The sequence below is a fragment of the Dipodomys merriami genome, unplaced genomic scaffold (assembly GCF_024711535.1).
Source record: "Dipodomys merriami isolate MVZ:Mamm:240054 unplaced genomic scaffold, mDipMer1.0.p SCAF_28, whole genome shotgun sequence".
NCBI lineage: Eukaryota > Metazoa > Chordata > Mammalia > Rodentia > Heteromyidae > Dipodomys > Dipodomys merriami.
The window spans coordinates 12322396-12342409 of NW_027204270.1; the positions used below are offsets into that span (position 1 = coordinate 12322396).

General features: G+C 52.1%; 1 protein-coding gene across 3 annotated transcripts in view; it reads left to right on the plus strand.

Annotated features, from left to right (window-relative positions):
- The first annotated feature begins 4905 nt into the window (after positions 1-4905).
- Positions 4906-20014, plus strand: part of Crybg2 (crystallin beta-gamma domain containing 2) — a 29127-nt gene continuing 14018 nt past the window's right edge. Inside the window, exons 1-6 of one of the 3 annotated variants that reach the window (XM_070037562.1) lie at positions 4906-4970; positions 11833-14317; positions 15012-15059; positions 15147-15259; positions 15444-15567; positions 18376-18515. In XM_070037562.1, coding sequence (XP_069893663.1) covers positions 11888-14317; positions 15012-15059; positions 15147-15259; positions 15444-15567; positions 18376-18515 — 2855 coding nt within the window. In that variant the 5' untranslated portion in view covers positions 4906-4970; positions 11833-11887. Of the gene's footprint in view, positions 4971-7906; positions 8064-8694; positions 8835-11832; positions 14318-15011; positions 15060-15146; positions 15260-15443; positions 15568-18375; positions 18516-20014 lie in introns of those variants that run through there. The other 2 variants (XM_070037564.1, XM_070037563.1) reach the window with 2 other exon arrangements.

Here is a 20014-nt window from a genome sequence, read left to right on the forward strand (position 1 = left end):
CCCAGGGAGGGGACCTGAGGCAAGGCACTGCCTTTGTGTTGTCCCTACTAGTGCAGTGGTGTCCAAACAATCATTGGAATGTGACAGTCAGTCCGAACACTAGCTATGTGACTCTGAGCAAGTCACTTTGCTTTTCTGGGCCTCAGTTTTCTTATCTGGAAAATTGGGGACACTATATCCATCTGCTATGATTGTTATGAATCTTAAAATCCAGGTAAATGCCAGGAACTAGTGACTCACACCTATAACCCTCTCTATTTAGGAAGCTGAGATCTGAGGATTGTGGTTCAAAGCCAGCCCAGGTAGCCGGGCGCTGGTGGCTCACGCCTGTAATCCTAACTACTCAGGAGGCTGAGATAAGAGGATCGTGGTTCAAAGCCAGCCCGGGCAGGAGAGACTGTGAGACTCCTATCTCCAATAAACCACCAGAGAACCGGAAGTGGCGCTGTAGCTCAAGAGGTAGAGTGCTCGCCTTGAGCTGAAGAGCTGAGGGACAGCACCCAGGCCCAGAGTTCAAGTCCCACGACCGACCAAAAAAAAAAAAAAAAAAGCCAGCCCAGGTAGAAAAGTCCATGAGATTCTTTTTTTTTTTTTTTTTGTCAGTTGTGGGGCTTGAACTCTGGGCCTGGCACTGTTCTTGAGCTCTTCAGCTCAAGGCAAGTGTTCTACCACTTGAGCCACAGCGCTACTTCTGGTTTTCTGGGGTTAATTGCAGATAAGAGTCTAGTGGATGTTCTTGCCCCAGCTGGCTTTGAACCAAGATACTCAGATCTCAGCCTCCTGAGCTGCTAAGATTACAGTCATGAGCCAATGGTACCCAACTCAGTCCATGAGCTTCTTTTTGTTTTGGGTCCGGTCGTGAGGCCTGAACTCTGGGCCTGGGCGCTGTCCCTCAGCTCTTAAGCTCAAGGCTAGCACTCTACCACTTGAGCCACAGTGCCACTTCCGGCTTTTTTTCTTTTTGTTTATATGGTGCTGAGGAATCGAACCCAGGGCCTCAGGCATGCAAGGCAAGCACTCTACCACTGAGCCACCTTCCCAGCCCCAGTCCATGAGATTCTTTTTTTTTTTTGGGTCCGGTCATGGGGCCTGAACTCTGGGCCTGGGCGCTGTCCCTCAGCTCTTCAGCTCAAGGCTAGCACTCTACCACTTGAGCCACAGTGCCACTTCCGGCTTTTTTCTTATGTGGTGCTGAGGAATCGAACCCAGGGCCTCGAGCATGCAAGGCAAGCGCTCTACCACTGAGCCACCTTCCCAGCCCTAGTCCATGAGATTCTTATCTCCAATTAATCACCAAGAAGACAGAAATAGAGCTGTGGCTCAAGTGGTAGAATGCCAACATTGAGTGAAAAAGCTAAGGAATAGCGCCCAGACCATGAGTTCAAGTCCCAGTACTGGCACATTGACAAACACACACACACACACACACACACACACACAAATATAGGTAGGTACAAAGTATGGTGCTGGGCTGTGAAGATGGCTCAGTGGTAGAGTGCTTGCCTCACATACGTGGGGCCCTGGGTTTGATTCCTCAATACCACATAAACAGAAAAGGCCAGAAGTGGCGCTGTGGCTCAAGTGGTAGAGTACAGCCTTGAGCTGAACAGATGAGGGACAGCGCCTAGGCCCAAAGTTCAAGCCCCATGATGGGGGTGGGGTGGAGAGGAGAGAGTATGGTGCTAAGTCTGACATCCAGGGGGCTTTCAACAGACATGGTGCTATAAAGTCATTCAAACCTGTGTCCCTGCACTTTGACCCTGACACAGGCCCAGGCCCCATTATTTTAAAAAATGTTGTTTATTTACATTTTTGTTATTATTTTAAATAGTTGTACAAAGGAGTTTTGATTCATCATGTCAATTTATGAGGACAGTGCATTTAAAAATTTTTTATTTTATTGTTAAGGTGTTGTACAGAGGGGGTTACAGTTACATGAGTAAGGCAATGAGACATTACTTGTAGATCATTGTTACCCCTTCGCTTGTCATCCCACTGTCCCTTCCCTCCCCCCAGCACAGTGCATCTTGATCAAGGTCTATCCCTTCTAAATTTGATTCTAGCTCACCTGTCTCTTTCTCTGCCTCTAGGAAGGAGGCAACCAGCCCAGGGAAAGAGCAGTAGAGGCTGACACTTCCCCAACTATTACAACTATTGCAACTATTACTGGAAGTGGTGGGGAGAGGGCTAGCGTCTAGGATGATGGCCTTGGGGACTGGAAGCTGCTCATTCTTTCTCTTTGCTTCTTTCTCAGGCCCTGGGGCGGCCAGAGCTGCCCTGACCTTGCCCAGAGCCATGACAACACCAGCAATGTCAACCTCCAGGTATGATGGAACCTAGAGGGAGTGAGGGCAAAAGCTCCGGAGGGCTGGGTAGGACTTTGGAATCCTGACTTTCAAGTCAGATGATGGACTGATCTTCCCTCTGTCACAGATTCCCTTGGTGATCTTAATATTCCCATCTGCAGAAGGGGCACAAGAATGCCTCTGGAGACCGTGGGGAGAAATGAAGTAATGGCTGCAAAACATCCAGCATGAGGCCTGGGTAGTCAGCAAATGTGTACTTTGTAATTAATGCTAGTTTTCCTTGCTCCTGGCTTCCCCTTTTCACCACCTCCTTGAGCTCTGTCTTTCCACCCTTCCTGACATGGCCCCTCAGAAGTGGATGCTGGGCCTGTGTCTTAAACTGGTCACAGATTTCCCCTCTCTGCCATGAATCAAATGGTGACATCCTCTAGAAGGGGCTCAAGCAGGCTCAAGGTGGCTCCCTTTGGTCCCGAAAACCACAATTGATCACTCATTGTTGGCATGGAATATCTCTTGAAGTTTGCACAGTACTCCAGAGAACACTCACAGGAAGGCTGAGATCCATGTGACATTGCTATTACTGCTACTGCTGCTAGCAGAACTGGAATTGGGGCTCGGCTTGTCTCCATCTTGGTCCCCCCCATGTGGACCATTCAGCTTCTCTGTCTCACCAGATGTCTGACCCCTGGAGAATGAGCGACTGAATGTTTCATAGATGAGTCAATGAAAGTAATTGGGAGCTGGGCGCCAGGGGTTCATACTTGTAATCCTCACTATTCATGAGGCTGAGATCTGAAAATCCTGGTTTGAAGGCAGCTCAGCAGACAAATCCATGATACATTTTTTTGTCCACTGAGCCACCTTCCCAGCCCCCCCCCCCTTTTTTTTTCTTTGCTGGTCATGGGGCCTGAACTCTGGGCCTGGGTGCTGCCCCTGAATTCTTCAGCTCAAGGCTAGCGCTCTGCCACTTGAGCCACAGCGCCACTTCTGGCTTTTTCTGCTTATGCGGAATTGAACCCAGGGCCTCATGCATGCAAGGCAAGCACTCTACCACTGAGCCACCTTCCCAGCCCACATTTTTTATGTCCAATTAACCAGGGAAAAAAAGCCAGAGATGGAGGTGGAGGTATGGTTCAAGTGGTAGAGTGCTAGGCTTGAATGGAAAAGGCCCTGAATTCAGGTCCCAGTACCATCATGTGCGCACACACACACACACACACACACACACACACACACACACACACAGTAATTGGGATGGGATTCAAGGCCCTTCCTGGCCAAAGGGAATTTTGTCCCCACATTTGGCTACTCATGCCAAGGACACAAGCCCATCCCTGAAAAGTAGTTCGGGGAACCAATGTTATTTGGGTGTGGCATCTTGAGCCACTCCCTCATGCCCACAGCTAGGCTGGACCCCAGGGAAGAGAGCAGGTGTATTTCAGATGTCCTAATTTCAGGTGCCCCCTAGTCCCTGCGTCTGTCATGCATGTCTCCAGATTTTACGTCTGTGCTCGGCTGCCTCCTTCCAGCTGTGTCTTGAGAATTTTAGGCAGGGAAGATGCAAGACAGGATGCAGGCCCTCTGGTGGCTTGGAGAGGCAGAGCACAGACACTTGAATCAGGCAGGTCCCTGTAGCCCCTGATTCTCAGAGCAAATGATGCTAAAGGGCGCTATGAAAGCAGCAATGGGCCTTCCAGGAAGGCTGAGATGGCAGGCTGGAAAGACACTGCCAGGCCCTGGAGGCCGGAGGGTGCCTGGGAGGTGGGGGCTCTCACTGTCCTGCCGGGTGGTCATCCCCCTGGGGTCTCTGGGCCTCACGTTCCTCACGTGCAGGAGGGGAGGGGGTGGGGAATGCCGAAGGGCCAGAGTTCTCAGTTCTCCATGCCATGGGCATCCAGAGTTTTCTAGAGGGCTTGAGGGAGCTACATCAGCACCATGTTTCTGCCTCTGCTCTTACCAGGTCCAAACCCAGAGCCAGTCAGAATGGGATCTTCGGCTCGGGATTCAGAATCGAGGACACAGCTCACCAAGACCCACTCAGCCCTTGGGGCGCCTACAGAGGCCAGCGGTGGGCAGTGCCTGGGACCTGGCCTACCATGCCTCCCTGGGGCCCCGCAGCCTGACTCCGCCCGTGGCCCCAGACCAGCCTGCTCACCTCTCCTGCCCAGAACTTGCTCCTCAGCGTTTGGAACAGGGACCCCCGAGTCCCAGCTGTCAGAGGACCTTCCCTACAGCACCTCAGAGTCCCGAGCTACCAGGCCACCTGAAAGATGCGCCCCTGCCACCCGGCCCGCCAGCCTTCCCCAGGGCCGAAGGAGCAAAGGGCGAGCCTGACACCCCAGGGCCAGCGCCCTCAGAGCCAGCCCAGACCCTACACACGTGTTCCTCTGCCAGGAGGGTCCGCTACCACCTCACTGTCACCCTGCAGGGGTGTGAGCAGCCGCCGGGGGAGGAGGGCCGAGAACCGGCCCGACCAGCTCCCCACCTCTGCAGCCCTGAGGAATCCAGGGGCTGGCAAGAGCCTCCCCAAGGGCCCCGCCCCATCCCCGGCTGCCCAGCCAACCCAGCCCGGGATCCCCGGCTGAGAGCCCCACGGTTTCAGGGGAGTGAGGCCCAGCGGCAGGAGCTCCAGGCAGGCTGGAGAGCTAAGGCCACCCGCAGTGGGTGAGTAGTGGTTAGCCCAGGGGCTGTGATGGTGGGAGGGGATCCTGGTGTGGTCACCCCCTCTCGGGTCTGTCCAGCCATTCATTTGGCCCCTTGAGTGTAAGCTGGCTCTGCTACTCCTCCTGCTTCGCTTCCTTTTCCTTTCTCTATCTGCAAACCATCTCCTAGAACCTGCTGGTACCCTGCTCCCCTGCCCGCCCTAGAAGGGAAAAATCTCATCCCGGGATGGACAGATGGGGGACAGGGAGGTCACCTTTTCTTCAGCCTCAACCCACCACTCCCCAGATCTGTTTCAGCCTGGGAACAGGCACCTAGCCAAGGTGCTGGGTGTCCTGGGGCAAGTTGCTTAACTTCTCTGAGCCCTGAGTTGTTGAGTGGATTTGGTAGCTGGAGATGAGGAAGAAGGAGGTAGTTAAAAGAACATGCTTTGAACTCCAGAGAGTTGAGCTGCCAAAATAGCAGGGATGCTTATTAATTACACCTCGGTGGCAGCAGTAATTACCTTACCTGGCTCTGTGCTAGTGGCTACAGGAAGAGGTGCTAAGATTCCCAAGCCTGGTTGTTTTTGTTTGTTTGTTTGTTTGTTTTGGTCAGTCCTGGGACTTCAACTCAGGGCTAGGTGCTGTCCCTGAGCTTTTTTGCTCAAGGCTAGCGCTCTTACACTTGATCCACAGCTCCACTTCCAGCTTTTTGGTAATTAATTGGAGATAAGAGTCTTACAGACTTTCCTGGCCCTGACTGGCTTCGAACCATAGTCCTCAGCTCTCAGCCTCCTGCGTAGCTAGGATTACAGGTGTGAGCCACTGGTGTCGAGTTTAAGCCTATGTTGAAATGACTCGTCTACATCTGCCTAGAGGGCTCATGGGGAGATATGGATCCCTCAAAACTCAGTGAAGAGGGTTCACATGGGAGCACCCAAAATCCACCGGGCCTCAGGTGGGGCTCTGAGGAGTTTCTAATGGTGTTGATGGTGGCTGTTCTCTGTGCTTTGTTTACTATACATAATGTGATTGAATCCTCCAAATAGTCCCATCATCTGATTATAGAGGGAAAACTAAAGTCCTGTCACTTACCCAAGAGTCAACCATGAAAGAGTTAGAATTTGAACCCAGATTTCTACAACTCCAGAACCTGTTCTCTAACCCTCTTTTTGTCCTTTTCACAAGAACTCCTCTTTGGCCCTGTGCAGAGAGTGGGGCACTGTGAATGGTTGCTGCGTGGGGCCCGTAGGGTTTGGAACACTGTGGCATGGGGTTGGCAGCACTGTTAACTGAGACAAGGGCAGGGATGCCCTGGCACTCTGGGCAAAAGTCAGTGTGCCTAGTCCTGTGCCAAGGAAGGGGGAGATATAGGGCCTGGACTGTCCCTAGACCTGCATGAGACAGGGGAGGTACAGAGCAGGAGGGCCTAGCCTTGGAGAGGGTGCAGGGAAAGAGCAGTAGTCTGAGCTAGAATGATATAGGGCACCCAGTGCCACTCCTTGGCTATTCGTATGTGTAGGGGGAGGGGCTACTGGGGCTTGACCTCAGGGTCTGGGCACTGTCCCCTTTTTTTGTGGGTCATGGGATTTGAACTCTGGGCCTGGGAGCTGTCCCTCAGCTCTTCAGCTCAAGGTGAGCACTCTACCTCTTGAGCCACAGTGCCACTTCAGGTTTTCTGGTGGTTTATTAGACTTTCCTGCTCAGGCTGGCTTTGAACAGCAATCCTCAGATCTCAGCCTCCTGAGTAGCTAGGATTACAGGCGTGAGCCACCAGTGCCCAGCTCCCTGAGCTTTTGTTCAAGGCTAGCATTCTACCACTTGAGCCATAGAGCCACTTCTAGCTTTTTCTGTTTATGTGCTACTGAGGAATCAAATTCAGGGCTACGCGCATGCTAGGCAAAAACTCTACCACTAAGTCACATTCCCAGCCCTGTCTTTTGTTTTTGTTTTTGTTTTTGACTCAAGGCTGGTACCCTACCAGTTGAGCCACAGCTCTACTTCTGACTTTTTGCTGAATAGTTAGAGATAAGAGTTTCTTCAATGTATCTGCCTCAAGTGGCTTTGAACCATGATCCTCAGATCTCAGCCTCTTAGGTACCTAGGATTATAGGTATGTGCCACTGGCACCCAGCTTTCCTGCCTACTTTTTCCTGACTGCCTATGGTTGGGGTCTCTAGGCCAGAGTTGACAAGAAGGCGTGGAGCCCAGCTGGAGCTACACGGAGGGATGTGTGAGGCCTGTGTGCCTCCCCTGTGCTCGCGTTGTCATAGGAATGAGAGCTCACAGCTGCACTGGGAGAGTGTGCACACGTGTGCCTTTGGCTGTGTGTGTTTCTGTCTGTCTGTTGTATCTCTGTATGTTTGTCTCGGTGTCTGTGTGTGCTTCTGGCTGGGTTTGTCTGTGTGTTTTTGTGCTGGGTGACTGTGGGTCTGGGACTTGAGTGAGCCTGTGTAACGCAGCACGGACTTGCTAGCATGTAAGCTTGTGGACTGGTTTGGCCTAGTTTGGGGGTGACTCACAGGTAAACGGGGAGAATGCAGGACTTGTTGAGTTAGACAAGACTTTTCCCACACTTCCTCCCCCTTTCCCCGCCCCCCCCCCCAGCCCTGCCCTTCCATTCTCAGCCTCACACACCTTATTTAGAGGTCATAGGTCACCATGCCTGCAAATCCACTTCTGGTCTGGGGCCCAAGAGAAGGAAGGCTTCTACGTGGTAGGGATTGGCAGCTGGGTTACTGGGGTGTGTCTCCAAAGCAAGGGCAAAAGCAGGGAGCTGTAGGCAGGCAGGGTTCAGCCTAGCTGGCAACACATTCTAGTAGTCACAACTGTCCAGGGACGGGATGGGTGAACTGACAAGTGGTGACCTCCTTGTCCCTAGAAGTATGCAAGCAGAAGCGGTGAGCACACGCCTGTGGAATGAGTGACCGTCAGGGGTGTTGTCCCCAGCTGGGCTGGGCTGGGCTGGGCTGAGCAGGGCATGGAATTGATTGCCAGGAGTTGAGCTGTTTCTTCGGAACTGATCACCCACAGCTTCCTTTGAGGCTGCTTTGCCTGGCTGCTTCTTTATCCTTCAACTCCTAGGATGCCTTCGATGGGAGACGGCTGGCTTGGGGTGAGTCTCACCAGGGCCCAGCACATTGCTTGGCACAGTGAGCGCTGGATGAATGGGTGAATGAGCAGGTTAGAGTCCAGGCATTGCTGGTTACCATCAACACTGTCAGGAACAGGAAATCCCCATGAATACAGGTAGCTATTGCTGTGATTACTCAGGACTGGAGAGGGGCCTCAGTGGGGAGGACAGGGAGGAGCAAAGCTCCAGGTAAGGGAGACCCTCTGAGGATGACATGGAAGAAGGTGACTCCTTAGGGAGGACAGATGGGGTCAGGGTCACAGTGAGGGGTGAGAGCCAATCTACGGGTGTCTGAGTATATCCATTCCCAGCATGCCCTGTCCTGGGGGAGCAGTAGCGCTCTGAGTCTCTCCTTTTCCATATACAGGCCGTCCATGTGAGGCCCTAACCCAGGTGTCTTCATAGTCCCCAGTGGTTGTGGAGTCCAGCCAGGCTTCTCTGGGCCTCAGTCCCTTTCATCTCTGCCCCTCATAAAACCTGAGTCACTGCTGAGGCCACAGGACAGGGCCAAAGTTCTGGGTTCCACCGGCTTTTCTGGGGGGGGGGGGCAGGAAGGAGGAGAGACGAGAGGTGAGTTGGAGCAATGGGTTCTTTTCTGCTCTAGGTATGGCCTCTGAGGGCGGCTTCATAGAAAGGAGGTGAGGCCTGAAGCAGGCCAGCCCCTACACTGGCAAGGGACGAAGAGGACCCCTTCTGGAATCCAAGGGTCTGAAAACAGGCTTGCCGTGGTTAGGATTGCCTGGAGATCAAAAGGTGAGGGTGGGGGGCACCTCTGTGCAGGAGTCTCCTTTAAGAGTAACTCCCAGAGGAGACACACAGTCTACTAGATGAATATATCAGGTAGTTTAGAATGCTGGTTAAGCACTTGGGGTTTAAGTCTTTTTTTTTTTTTTTTTTTTTTGTCAGTGGTGGGGCTTGAACTCAGGACTGGGCGCTGTCCCTGAGCTCTTTTGGTGAAGGCTAGTGCTCTAACATGGTTACTGTGTCTGAACAAATTCCCTCTCCTTTCTGAGCCTTTTTAAATCTCATTGGCAGAATAGGAACGTTTGCTTAGCAACAACTAGATTGTGTGTGTGTGTGTGTGTGTGTGTGTGTGTGTGTGTGCATGTGCGTGTGTGTGTGTGTGCGTGTGTGTGTGTGTGTGTGTGTGTGTGTGTGTGTGTGTGTGTGTGTGTGTGTGTGTGTGACTTGAATATAGGGTCTTGAGCTCTCCCTTAACTTTTTTTTTTTTTTTTTTTTAATGGTTTTGGGGTTTGAACTCAGGGCCTGGGCACTGTCCCTGAGCTTCTTTTGCTCAAGGCTAGAGCTCTATCACTTGAGCCACAGCGCCACTTCTGGCTTTTTCTGTGTATGTGGTACTGAGGAATTGAATCCAGGGCTTCATTCATGCTAAGCAAGCACTCTACCACTAAGCCACATTCCCAGACCATACTTCCAGTTTTGAGTGGTTAATTGTAGATAAGAGTCTCAAAGTGACTTTTCTGCTTGGGGTGGCTTCAAATTGTGATCCTAAGATCTCAGCCTCCTGAGTAGCTAGGATTACAGGCATGAGCCACTGGTACACAGCTTCTCTTAGCTTTCCTTCCTTCCTACCTTCCTTCCTACCTTCCTTCCTTCCTTCCTACCTTCCTTCCTTCCTTCCTTCCTTCCTTCCTTCCTTCCTTCCTTCCTTCCTTCCTTCCTTCCTTTCTTTCTTTCTTTCTTTCTTTCTTTCTTTCTTTCTTTCTTTCTTTCTTTCTTTCTTTCTTTCATCAAGGCTGGTACCCTACCACTGGAGTCACACCTCAACTTCTGGCATTTTTGGTGGTTAATTGGAGATAAAAGTTTCCTATAGAGCTGGGAATGTAGCTTAGTGGTAGAGTGCTTACCTAGCATGCATGAAGCCCTGGGTTTGATTCCTCCGTACCACATAAACAGAAAAAGCCAGAAGTGACGCTGTGGCTCAAGTGGTAGAGCAAAAGAAGCACAGGGACAGTGCCCAGGCCCCGAGTCACTGAGTACAAGCCCCAGGACTGGCAAAAAAAAAAAAGTTTCCTATAGTTTTCTGCCCAGGCTAGCTTTAAACTGGGATCCTCAGATCTCAGCCTCTTGAATAGCTAGGCATCAGTCGCTGGTGCCTGGCTAGCAACAGCAACAACATATTTATGAAGTCTCAGGAATCATGGGATTCTTCTAAGAGTTCAACAGAACAATGAGGTAAAGCACTTCGCAAAGTGTTGTAAGAGCTCAGCATTGGCCTCTTGCTTCTATAGTGACCATTTAAAACACAGAATTTCAACAGAGTTCCTTGAGTGTGTGGAAGGCTGGTTAGGTAGGAGCTGTTTGTTTTCCCCACTTAGTAAAAGAGGTTATAGAGACCCAAGAGGTCAGAAAAGAAATAAGACAGGGCCACACCCCTGGAGGAAGGAAGGGAAGAAATGCTGGGCCAAAGAGGATCATGGGAGCAAAAAGATGTGGCCTTAACCCCCACTTAACTTGTAGGAGATGGGATGTCCATGTCTGGATTCAGAAGATGGAAATTCATGTAATCCTACCTACTCAGGAAGCTGAGATCTGAGTATCACAGTTCAAAACTAACCCAGGCAGGAAAGTCCATGAGACTTTTATCTCCAAGAAGTGGAGTAGTGGTTCAAGGGGTAGAGCACCAGCCTTGAGTAAAAAGTGAAGGGACAGTACCCGTGACTGTGTTCAAGTCTCAGGACCTGCCAACAAACACACAGATGATGCAAGGTTAAACCTCAGCATGGCAACTTAGTGGCTGCATCACCCTGAACCAGCCATTCCCCTTCTCTGAAGCTCAATTTCTTCCTCTGTTCAATGCATAGGAAGTAATGATTTCAGAGGGAAGTTAAGCAGAAGTGCATCATAAGGCCCACCGTGCTGTGTCCAGGGTTCCAATGAGACCCAGAGAGGCACATGAACGTACCCTCTGCTCTGGCATTGTCACCAGCTCCTCCTGAATGTGCAGATGTGTACATACCTCCTCACATCTGCTCACAAATCCCTAAGGTGACCTTGGGAAGTTCACCTGACTTGTTTTGTTTAGTTGGAGTCTCTTTTTTTTTTTAACCATAGCTGGCCTTCAACAACAATTGTCTCTTTCTTTCTTTCTTTCTTTTTTTCTTTCTTTCTTTCTTTCTTTCTTTCTTTCTTTCTTTCTTTCTTTCTTTCTTTCTTTCTTTCTTTCTTTTTCTTTCTTTCTGTTGGTTGTGGGGCTTGAACTCTGGGCCTGGGTGCTGTCCCTCAGCTCTTCATCTCAAGGCTAGCGCTCTACCACTTGAGCCACAGTGCCACTTCTGGCTTTTTCTGTTTATGTGGGGCTGAGGAGTCGAACTCAGGGCCTCATGCATGCGAGGCAAGCACTCTACCACCGAGCCACCTTCTCAGGCTATAATTGTCTGTTTCTTTGTCTCCTGTACAAGGTACTTAGTTTTCAAGCTTTTGGCTCCTAGAGCACTGGACCCAGGACACATGGGTGGGGGCCCAGAGCCTTCCAAAGCCAGTGAACCAATATAACTTTCTTAGTACTCTCACCATTTCTGTCCTTCCAGCGTCCAACCTCAGCTCCACTCTTTCAAGGACTCTGATTGAAATCAGAGTTTCAAGCCCGTGTTGCAGATCAGGACATAAAAGCCTGCAGGTCAAGCAATTTGCCCGAGCTTCCCCTGCCCGGCTGTGGCAGGGCGCTTGATCTTTCTATTACTCTGAGCCTTTATCACCTCACCCTCTGATGCTCTCTTCTCCCCTCCAGGGAGTTGGATCACAGTGAGACAAGGACCCTACAGGGCAGGTTGTCGGGGCCCAATATGGAGGAAACAGCTGGGCCCCCTGCCCGGGCTGAGGCCCGAGTGGTCAGTGCCACATTGACTTGGCGGCAGCGGCCTCCAGCCCAGGAAGAGACCAGACATCGTTTTCACAAAGTGTCCCTGGTGTCAGGCTCCCAGACAGAAGCTTCTCAGGAGGTGTTGGAACACAGCTTCCGGCGAGAAGAGATCAATGGCTTTGCTACTCAAGAGGAAGAGATGGTGAATTACCAGGGCCCTCGGGACGAGGCTGGCTCCTTGCACTTCCAGAGTCACGGGCCTATCTTTTCCAAGAAGTACACACTGCCCCCCAAGGAAAAAAGGCCAGTGGGGAGGTTGAAGGAAGCCAGGGACTGGAGCAATAGCAGCCCCCAGGCTCCCAGGAATGAGTCACTAGGCCCAGGAGCCGTGGCCAGGACGGAGCTGTTGGTGCCCCTGCCTGGGCCCCGGGAACCCAGCCCTCACCCAGGCGTAGGAGTCACAAGTGGGAGCCCCCAAAACCACGAGGAATGGCGAGTGACACGCACAGTGCGGACCACCACCATCATAGGAGGTCATGTGGATCACCGCAGCTCTGTGACCGTGGGGCCCACGCTGCCCGGGGAGGCCCTGTCAAGAGGCCGCAATGTGACCCGCACGGTTCGGGCAGTGGTGGTGAGCCCTGGAACGGAGGGCTCACCCAGCCGCCGCCAGGCCCTGGAGCTGCTCAGCAGCCTTGTGCCTGCTGAGCGCAACCCCCCTGCCAGCCGCCTCCCCAGGCCCACCAGCGGAGGGCCACGGAGCTCCGGCCTGGGTGGCACTGTGGGCGCAGGCCTGGGGCAGCTGCCTGAGGCCAGGACAGCAGAGCCAAAGGACAGCTCAGCCCTGACCCCTGCCAGTATCCCAGGGGGTGCTCACCCATCTCCAAACCAGGACATCCCTTCAGCGGGCCCAGACCATGACAATGACCTGGATGCCAGGGTCAATGAGCCCCCAAGGAGACAGGGAGCCTTCAACCCCACCCTGCCTTCTCTCCAGACCCAAACATCAGCACCCTCTCCACCCAGACCCAAGACTCATGTGCCCTCCTTGGACCCGGCCCATCCCCCAGAGCAGCGTGTGCTACCCACCCATCCCAGGACCCAGCCCACCCCCCATGCCCTGCCTGAGGTAAAAAGAGACAGATCGGGCAATGCCCCTGCTGCCCCCACCCTGCCCAGGGTGAGCCAGGTACTTACAGAGTCTGTACAAGCTCCTGCGCCATCTTCTCTAAAGAAAAACACTGTGCCTAGCCCAGGAGCCCTTTCTGTTCCCAGCTCCTCCATGAGCAAATCTGTTCAGGACTCGGAACATGGGCCTGTTGCTGGCCTTCCTCAGAAAGAGGCACTTCAGGGCCCTGTTCCTGCTGCACCTCTCCTTACCCAGCAAGAGGTGTTGCAGGGCCCTGATGCTCCTGCTGCCCCGTGCTCCAAGCCAGCTGAGGTCATCCAGGTCCCTGAAGACAGCCCTGTCCCTTCCCTTCCCCAGGAAGAGACTGGGCAAAGCCCAGCTGTCCCTGTTCCCCTGTCCCCCAAACAGAATGAAGCTGTCCAGGGTTCTGAAGGGAGCCTTTCCTCTTCTTCCGCCCCAGAAGAGGGGGTCCAGAGCCATGCCGTTCCATTCACCCCATCTTCCTCCATGGAGGAGGTGTCCCCTAGCCCAGATGGCCTGCCTGTCCCAGCACCAATGGGAGCAGAGGTCAGCCTGGAGTCGCAGCTTGTCCCCAGCCCAAGTGAAGATCAGGTGCTCCCAGAGCCATCAAGGGAGGAGGATGAGGTGGCCCTGGCTGCTGACCTGGAGATTTTTCTGGATACCCTGAGGAGCATGGAGCCCCCTGAGATCCTCCGCACGCACCGGCTTCCCCGACCCCCCCGCTCCTCCTACCTGGCCATGTACGCTACATTGCCTGCCATTGAAGAGGACCAGCCTGGGCCGTGGGTACTGGGACCGGGTCCCCAGGAGGTGCCCTTGCTGGAAGAGGAGGAGGAGGAGGAGGAAGAGGAACCAGAAAACCCCTACCTGAGTGATGATGAGAAACTCCAGCGTAGGCAGGAGAAAGCAGATCCCAGCGCTTCCAGGGACCCCCGTCCTGCCAAACCTGCCCAGATCTCTTGCTCACCTCTGGACATGATGAAAAAGCATGTAGCCGGCACCAAGGGCCCCCAAGCAGAGCCAGGGCTGGAACTTCAAGCCAACAACCGTCCTTCCTCCCGTCTGGGAGGCAGCCTTCTCTTTGGCAATATGATGCCAGCCACCAAGGAGGCCCCTACCCTTGAGCCACTGGGTGCCAAATTATCTGCTCTGCCACCTCATGGGGCACCGGGGCTTAGGAAGGGGCCAGGACACTTGTCCCTGCTTTGTAGTAGAAGGCCACCACCAGAGAAGCCAGCCCAGACCCAGCCCCCAGAGCGATGGGTGAGTGAAGACTCAGGCAAGGGGGAATGCTTGGTTTTGCTTGGTTCCAAGGTAGGATGGTGACAGAATGATTCTGTGAGTCCAAGTCTCTGGAGGTAGGAGGTTTAGGTCTGAGGTCTAGCTCGGGTGCAGTCCCTATCTTTCTGCGTCTGTTTCCCCGTTTGTACTGCAGGAGGTTTTCACTGAGTATTTCAAAGGGCTTGGTGGCTCCCATATCCTAGAAGCTGGGGAAAGGGACTCACAAGGGTCTAGCTCCTAGGACAAGATGGTAAGGCCCTGGGGGAAGGGGGGGCCTGAAACAAGGGCAGCATCTGTCCTTTAAGAGCTGACTCCTAGCTGGGCACCGGTGATTCACACCTGTAATCCTAGCTACTCAGGAGGCTGAGATCTGAGGATTGAGGTTCAAAGCCAGCCTGGGCAGGAAAGTCTGTGAGACTCTTATTTCTCATGAATCACCGGAAAGCCAGAAGTGGTGCTGTGGCTCAAGTGGTAGAGCATTAGCCTTGAGCTGCAGAGCTCAGGGACAGTGCCCAGGCCCTGAGTTCAAGCTCCATGACTGACAAAAAAAAAAAGAGCTGGCTATTGGGGATGAAGACCACTAGGAGGGATGGGAGGTCCTTGCATTGGCAGGAATGGAGAGGCAGTGAGGAGGTGACCCCCATAAGACTCCTTATCATCACCCCCTCTGTTCTAGAGTCCAGCCTTGAAGATCCAGGGCAAGCTGAACACCAGGCCTGGAAAGGTAGGAACATGAGGGCAAGTGGTAGGAATTCTGAGGGAGGGGGGATTCTGGGGACAGGGGGTGAGGATATCTGTTGTACTTTCTCAGCTGATCCTCTTCTCCGAGCCCGGGTGCCAGGGCCACAGCAGGGAGATCTGGGGAGACACGGCTGATGCCTCAGCCTGGGCCCACATTGCTTCCATAAGGGTGGTTCGAGGCTGGTGAGTGGGGAGTACCCCGTGTGTGTGTGTGTGTGTGTGTGTGTGTGTGTGTGTGTGTGTGTGTGTGTGTGTGTGTGTAACCCTGGGGGTACAGAGGGCAGTGAGTGTGGTGCAAACCATATTAGCTACCTGGAGACCATGGGTACAGCCTCCTCATATGACCCGGTGGTCTTCGTGCTCCCAGCTGGATGCTGTACGAACAACCAGAGTTCCGGGGCCGGAAGCTGGTCCTGCCTGAAGGTGATGTGGAGCTCAGAGCCCCAGTCTGGGCCAGCCAAGGCATCGGCTCCCTGAGGCGGATCGTCCAGGTGAGTGGCTGTGGTGGGCGCAGATGTTACCCCATCTGCCCTGAGACTTGGGCCCTAGGAGGGGAACAACCTTACATCCCTCTAGTGAGAAGCGCATGGGCTCAGGCGGGGCCAGAATGTGGTTATTATGGACTGGCATTGTAGACAGGGAGGGTCTCACAGCACCCAGCTGCCATGGAGCTCCTTCACGCACTTGTTCATAGACAGCTACTCAAGTCTACTTGGCCCTGCGGGACACAGCGCCAGCTGAGCTCTGAGAGCTGGCTCAACCCAGGAGAGCAGACTGAGAATCTATGAGCCTCTCTCTGGCTGCCTGGGGAAGGGAAACCAAGAAGGTGGGTGTCCCAGGCCAGTTCTTAAGTTTATGTTACATTTTCTTATGTAGAAAGTGAAAAACAACAGCATTATTTTTTGTTTGTTTGCCAGTCCTGGGGCTTGAACTCAGCGCCTGAGCACTGTCCCTGAGCTTCTTCTGCTCAAGGCTAGCACTCTACCACTTGAGCCACAGCCACTTCTGGCTTTTTCTTTTCTTTTCTTTTTTTTTTTTTTTTTTGGGTCCAGTCGTGGGGCCTGAACTCTGGGCCTGGGCACTGTCCCTCAGCTCTTCAGCTCAAGGCTAGCGCTCTACCACTTGAGCCACAGTGCCACTTCCAGCTTTTTTCTTTTTGCTTATGTGGTGCTGAGGAATCGAACCCAGGGCCTCATGCATGCAAGGCAAGCGCTCTACCACTGAGCCACCTTCCAGCCCCACTTCTGGCTTTTTCTGTGTATATGGTACTGAGGAATCAAACCCAGGACTTTCTGCACACTAGGCACACACTCTACCACTAAACCACATTCCCAGCCAAACAACACTGATTTTTGCTTCTTGATTTTTTTTTTTGCCAGTCCTGGGACTTGAACTCAAAACCTGGGCACTGTTCCTGAGATTCTTTTGTTCAAGGCTAGTACTCTACCATTTGAGCCACAGAGCCACTCTGGCTTTTTCTGTTTATGTGGTACTGAGGAATGGAACTCTGGGTTTCATGCATGCTAGGTAAGCACTCTACCATTAAGCCACCTTCCCAGCACAACATTAATTTTTGTTTCTTGGTTTGAAGCAGGCTCTTGCTATATAGCCCAGGCAGGCCTTGAAAGTCGCTTCTACCTCCCAAGTCACAGCATTTTAATTAATTAATTAATTTTGGTGCTGGTCCTGGGGCATGAATTCAGGGCCTAGGAGCTGTTTCTGAGCATTTTTTCTCAAAGTTAACATTCTACCACTTGAGCCACAGCGCCACTTCTGGCTTTTTTGGTGATTAATTAGAGATAAAAGTCTCATGGCCTTTCTTGCCCAGGCTGGCTTTGAAATGAGATCCTTAGTGACCTGAGTAGCTAGGATTACAGGCATGATTCATCAGTACCTGGCCTTTATTTTTGTTTTTAAATTTTGATTTTGTGTGTGTGTGTGTGTGTATGTGTGCTGTTACTGGGAATGCCTGGTGTCCATTAGCTTTTTTGCTCAAGTCTAGCACTCTACCACATGAGCCACAGCTCTACTCTCTACTTCCAGCTTTTTTGCTGGTTAATTGAGGATAAGTTTCAAGATCTTTTCTGCCTGGGCCAGCTTCTAACTGCAATTCTCAGATCTCAGCCTCCTGAGCAGCTACGATTGTTAGAAATGAACCACTGGCACCCAGCTTTTTTTTTGTCGGTGTTGGGGCTTGAACTTAGCTTAGGCGCTGTCCCTCAGCTCTTCAGTTCAAGGCTAGCGCTCTACCACTTGAGCCACAGCGCCACTTCCAACTTTTTCTGTTTATGTGGTGCTGAGGAATGGAACCCAGGGCCTCATGCATGCGAGGCAAGCACTCTACCACTGAGTGGCCTTCCCAGCCCTTGTTGGTATTTTCAGTGAGAGGATGTGTAACTGAGTCTGAGGCTGTTGCAATCTCCCTGCTAAGACGGTGAGGCTCAGGTAGGATGAGGGCTCAGGAGGAGGGGAGGGCCATTTGCAAAGGCTCTCCAGAAACCACACAAATGTTTGTGGACAGTTTATTAGGATGAAACAGTAAGTTCATCCTCATATAAGGTGATGATGTACAAGAGAAAAACAAGACCTCTGAGGTTAGACAGTTCTAGAATCATTTGATTCAGTCAGCACTGAGTGGGCACCTACTATTGCCAGTCATGTAGGAGGTGCTGGGTTGCAACACTGAACAAAAACTCCATTGCTTTATTTTTGGCTCTGCTACTTAGAACCTGTGTGACTCTCTGAGCCAAAACTTCCACATTTGTAAATGTACTGCTAACACCCACTGGGATAGCACATGACCTTAGAACTCAGTAGATGCTTCATAATCATTTGACGAACAAGTGAGTGAATGAAATAGTCCTAATAAGGAAGAAACACCCAGAATGCAGAAACTTCATGAATCAGTCGAAGGCAGTCTAGAGCCTGGGGTGTGGCTAACATCCACAAGGCCCTGGGCTCCATCCACACAGCACTAAAGCAAATAAACAGAAAAATCCCCAAATGCCATTCTGAACAGAGGCGGTCCTTGTACATATGGCTGTCGGTCTTCCCACCCCTCCACCGGGCAGGAAGCCAGGCCACACATAGGCAAGGGAAGGGCATGATGCTTTGCCAGGTACTCCTTTGAACTTGTGGTCTCAGGCCTCGCAGGTCTAGTAGGGACTGTGAAGAGCTTTGAAAACCCCCAGCCACCCTCCTGGGTCTCTGTGGAGACAACTGGAAAGCCCTGGCTGGGGCAGGGTAGTCACCAAGAAGTCCTGGTTTACAGGTCTCTGTCCCTGCTTCTCCTCTTGCAGGACTACTGCACCCCAGAGATCAGCTTGTTCTCTGAGGTGGGCCTCACTGGGGAGCAAGTGAAATTCACGGAAGCCTTGAAGGACTCACAGGGCCTGGAGAACCCCCTGAAGGTGACCTCTGCCATTGTCTCTGCAGGACTGTGAGTCTAGTCTTTCACTTAACATTCATTGTACTGGGAGACAAAGAAGTAACAGGACCTGGTTCCTGACCTCGAACGTGCTCAGTCTGCCTGGAGCATGGTGGTGGTTCCTGCCTGTAGTCCCAACACGCTGGAGGCTGAGGCAGGAAGATCTCAAGTTTGAGTCCATTGAGGCCACCGTAGGCTACATACCACTCTGGGCTATGTAGCAAGACCCTATCTCAAAACAAAAGTGAACAAGCAAGTGAACAGATAATTACAACCAGAGTTCTGGGATAGGAGAGTGCAGGACTGTGGAACACAGAAAAGCACCAGAAGAAGGTATGGAGCAGGAAGGGTGGTCAAAGAGGCCTTCCTGGAAGAAGAGATACCTCAGCTGGAACGAGTTGTCTGAGAGTATAAGCTCCATAGCAGGGCACTGGTGGCTCACACTTGTATTCAAAGTACTCAAGAGGCTGAGACTTGGAGAAGCACAGTTTGGAGCTAGCCCAGTGTTGGAGTAGAGGCATGGCTCCACTCGTAGGCTTTCAGCCATGGCCAAGAAAACTGAGTGACAGCATGAAGTCCTGAGTTCAAGCTATGGTGCTGGCACCAAGACAGAAGGAAAGAAATTTAAGGTCTATGAAGACAGGAATTTATGTTTTGTTCAGTACCATATCCCTGATGTCCAGAGCAGTCTGGCCCAAGGAGATGCTCCTAAATATTTGTTTATTGACTATGAGGAAAAGAGTGTATCCAGCAAAGGTAACTGCATATGCAAAGGCTCATGAGAGATGTAATCTTCAGAAGTTCAGTCTGGAAGTTGGTGATGTTGTTCGGGGGTAGGGTATATACTTAGCAGATATAAGGCCCTGGACTTAGTCCCTAGCACCACAAATAAAAAGTCTAGCTTTGCTAACATAAGCAGCAAGTAAGTAGCTATGAGTCCAAGAGGAAGGGAGATCCTGGGCCTCTGTGTAGCCATTCTTCATTGTGAGATTGAGTCAACTAGATTGTGTGTGTGTGTGTGTGTGTGTGTGTGTGTGTGTGTGTGTGTGTGTTGGTAATGAGGCTTGAAGTCAGGGCCTCCTCCTCCTCTCTTCCTCCTCCTCCTCCTCTTCCTCTTCCTCCTCTTCTTCTTCCTGGTCCTGGTCTTGAACTCAGGGCCTGAGCACTGTCTCTGAGCTTCTTTTGCTCAAGGCTAGCATTCTACCACTTGAGCCACAGCACCACTTCCAGCCTTTTCTGTTTATGTGATACTGAGGAATCAAACCCAGGGCTTCATTCATGCTAGGCAAGCACTCTACCACTGAGCCACCTTCCCAGCCCATGACTTAGCTTTTCTGCTTAAGACTAGTACTTGAGCACTTGAGCCATATCTCCACCTCAGGCCTTTTACTGGCTAATTAGAGGGAAGCGTCTCACAGACTTTCCTGCCTAGGCTGACTTAGAAATTCGATCCTCAGTTCTCAGATTCCTAAGTAGCTAGGATTACAGGCATGAGCCACCGGTGCCTGGTC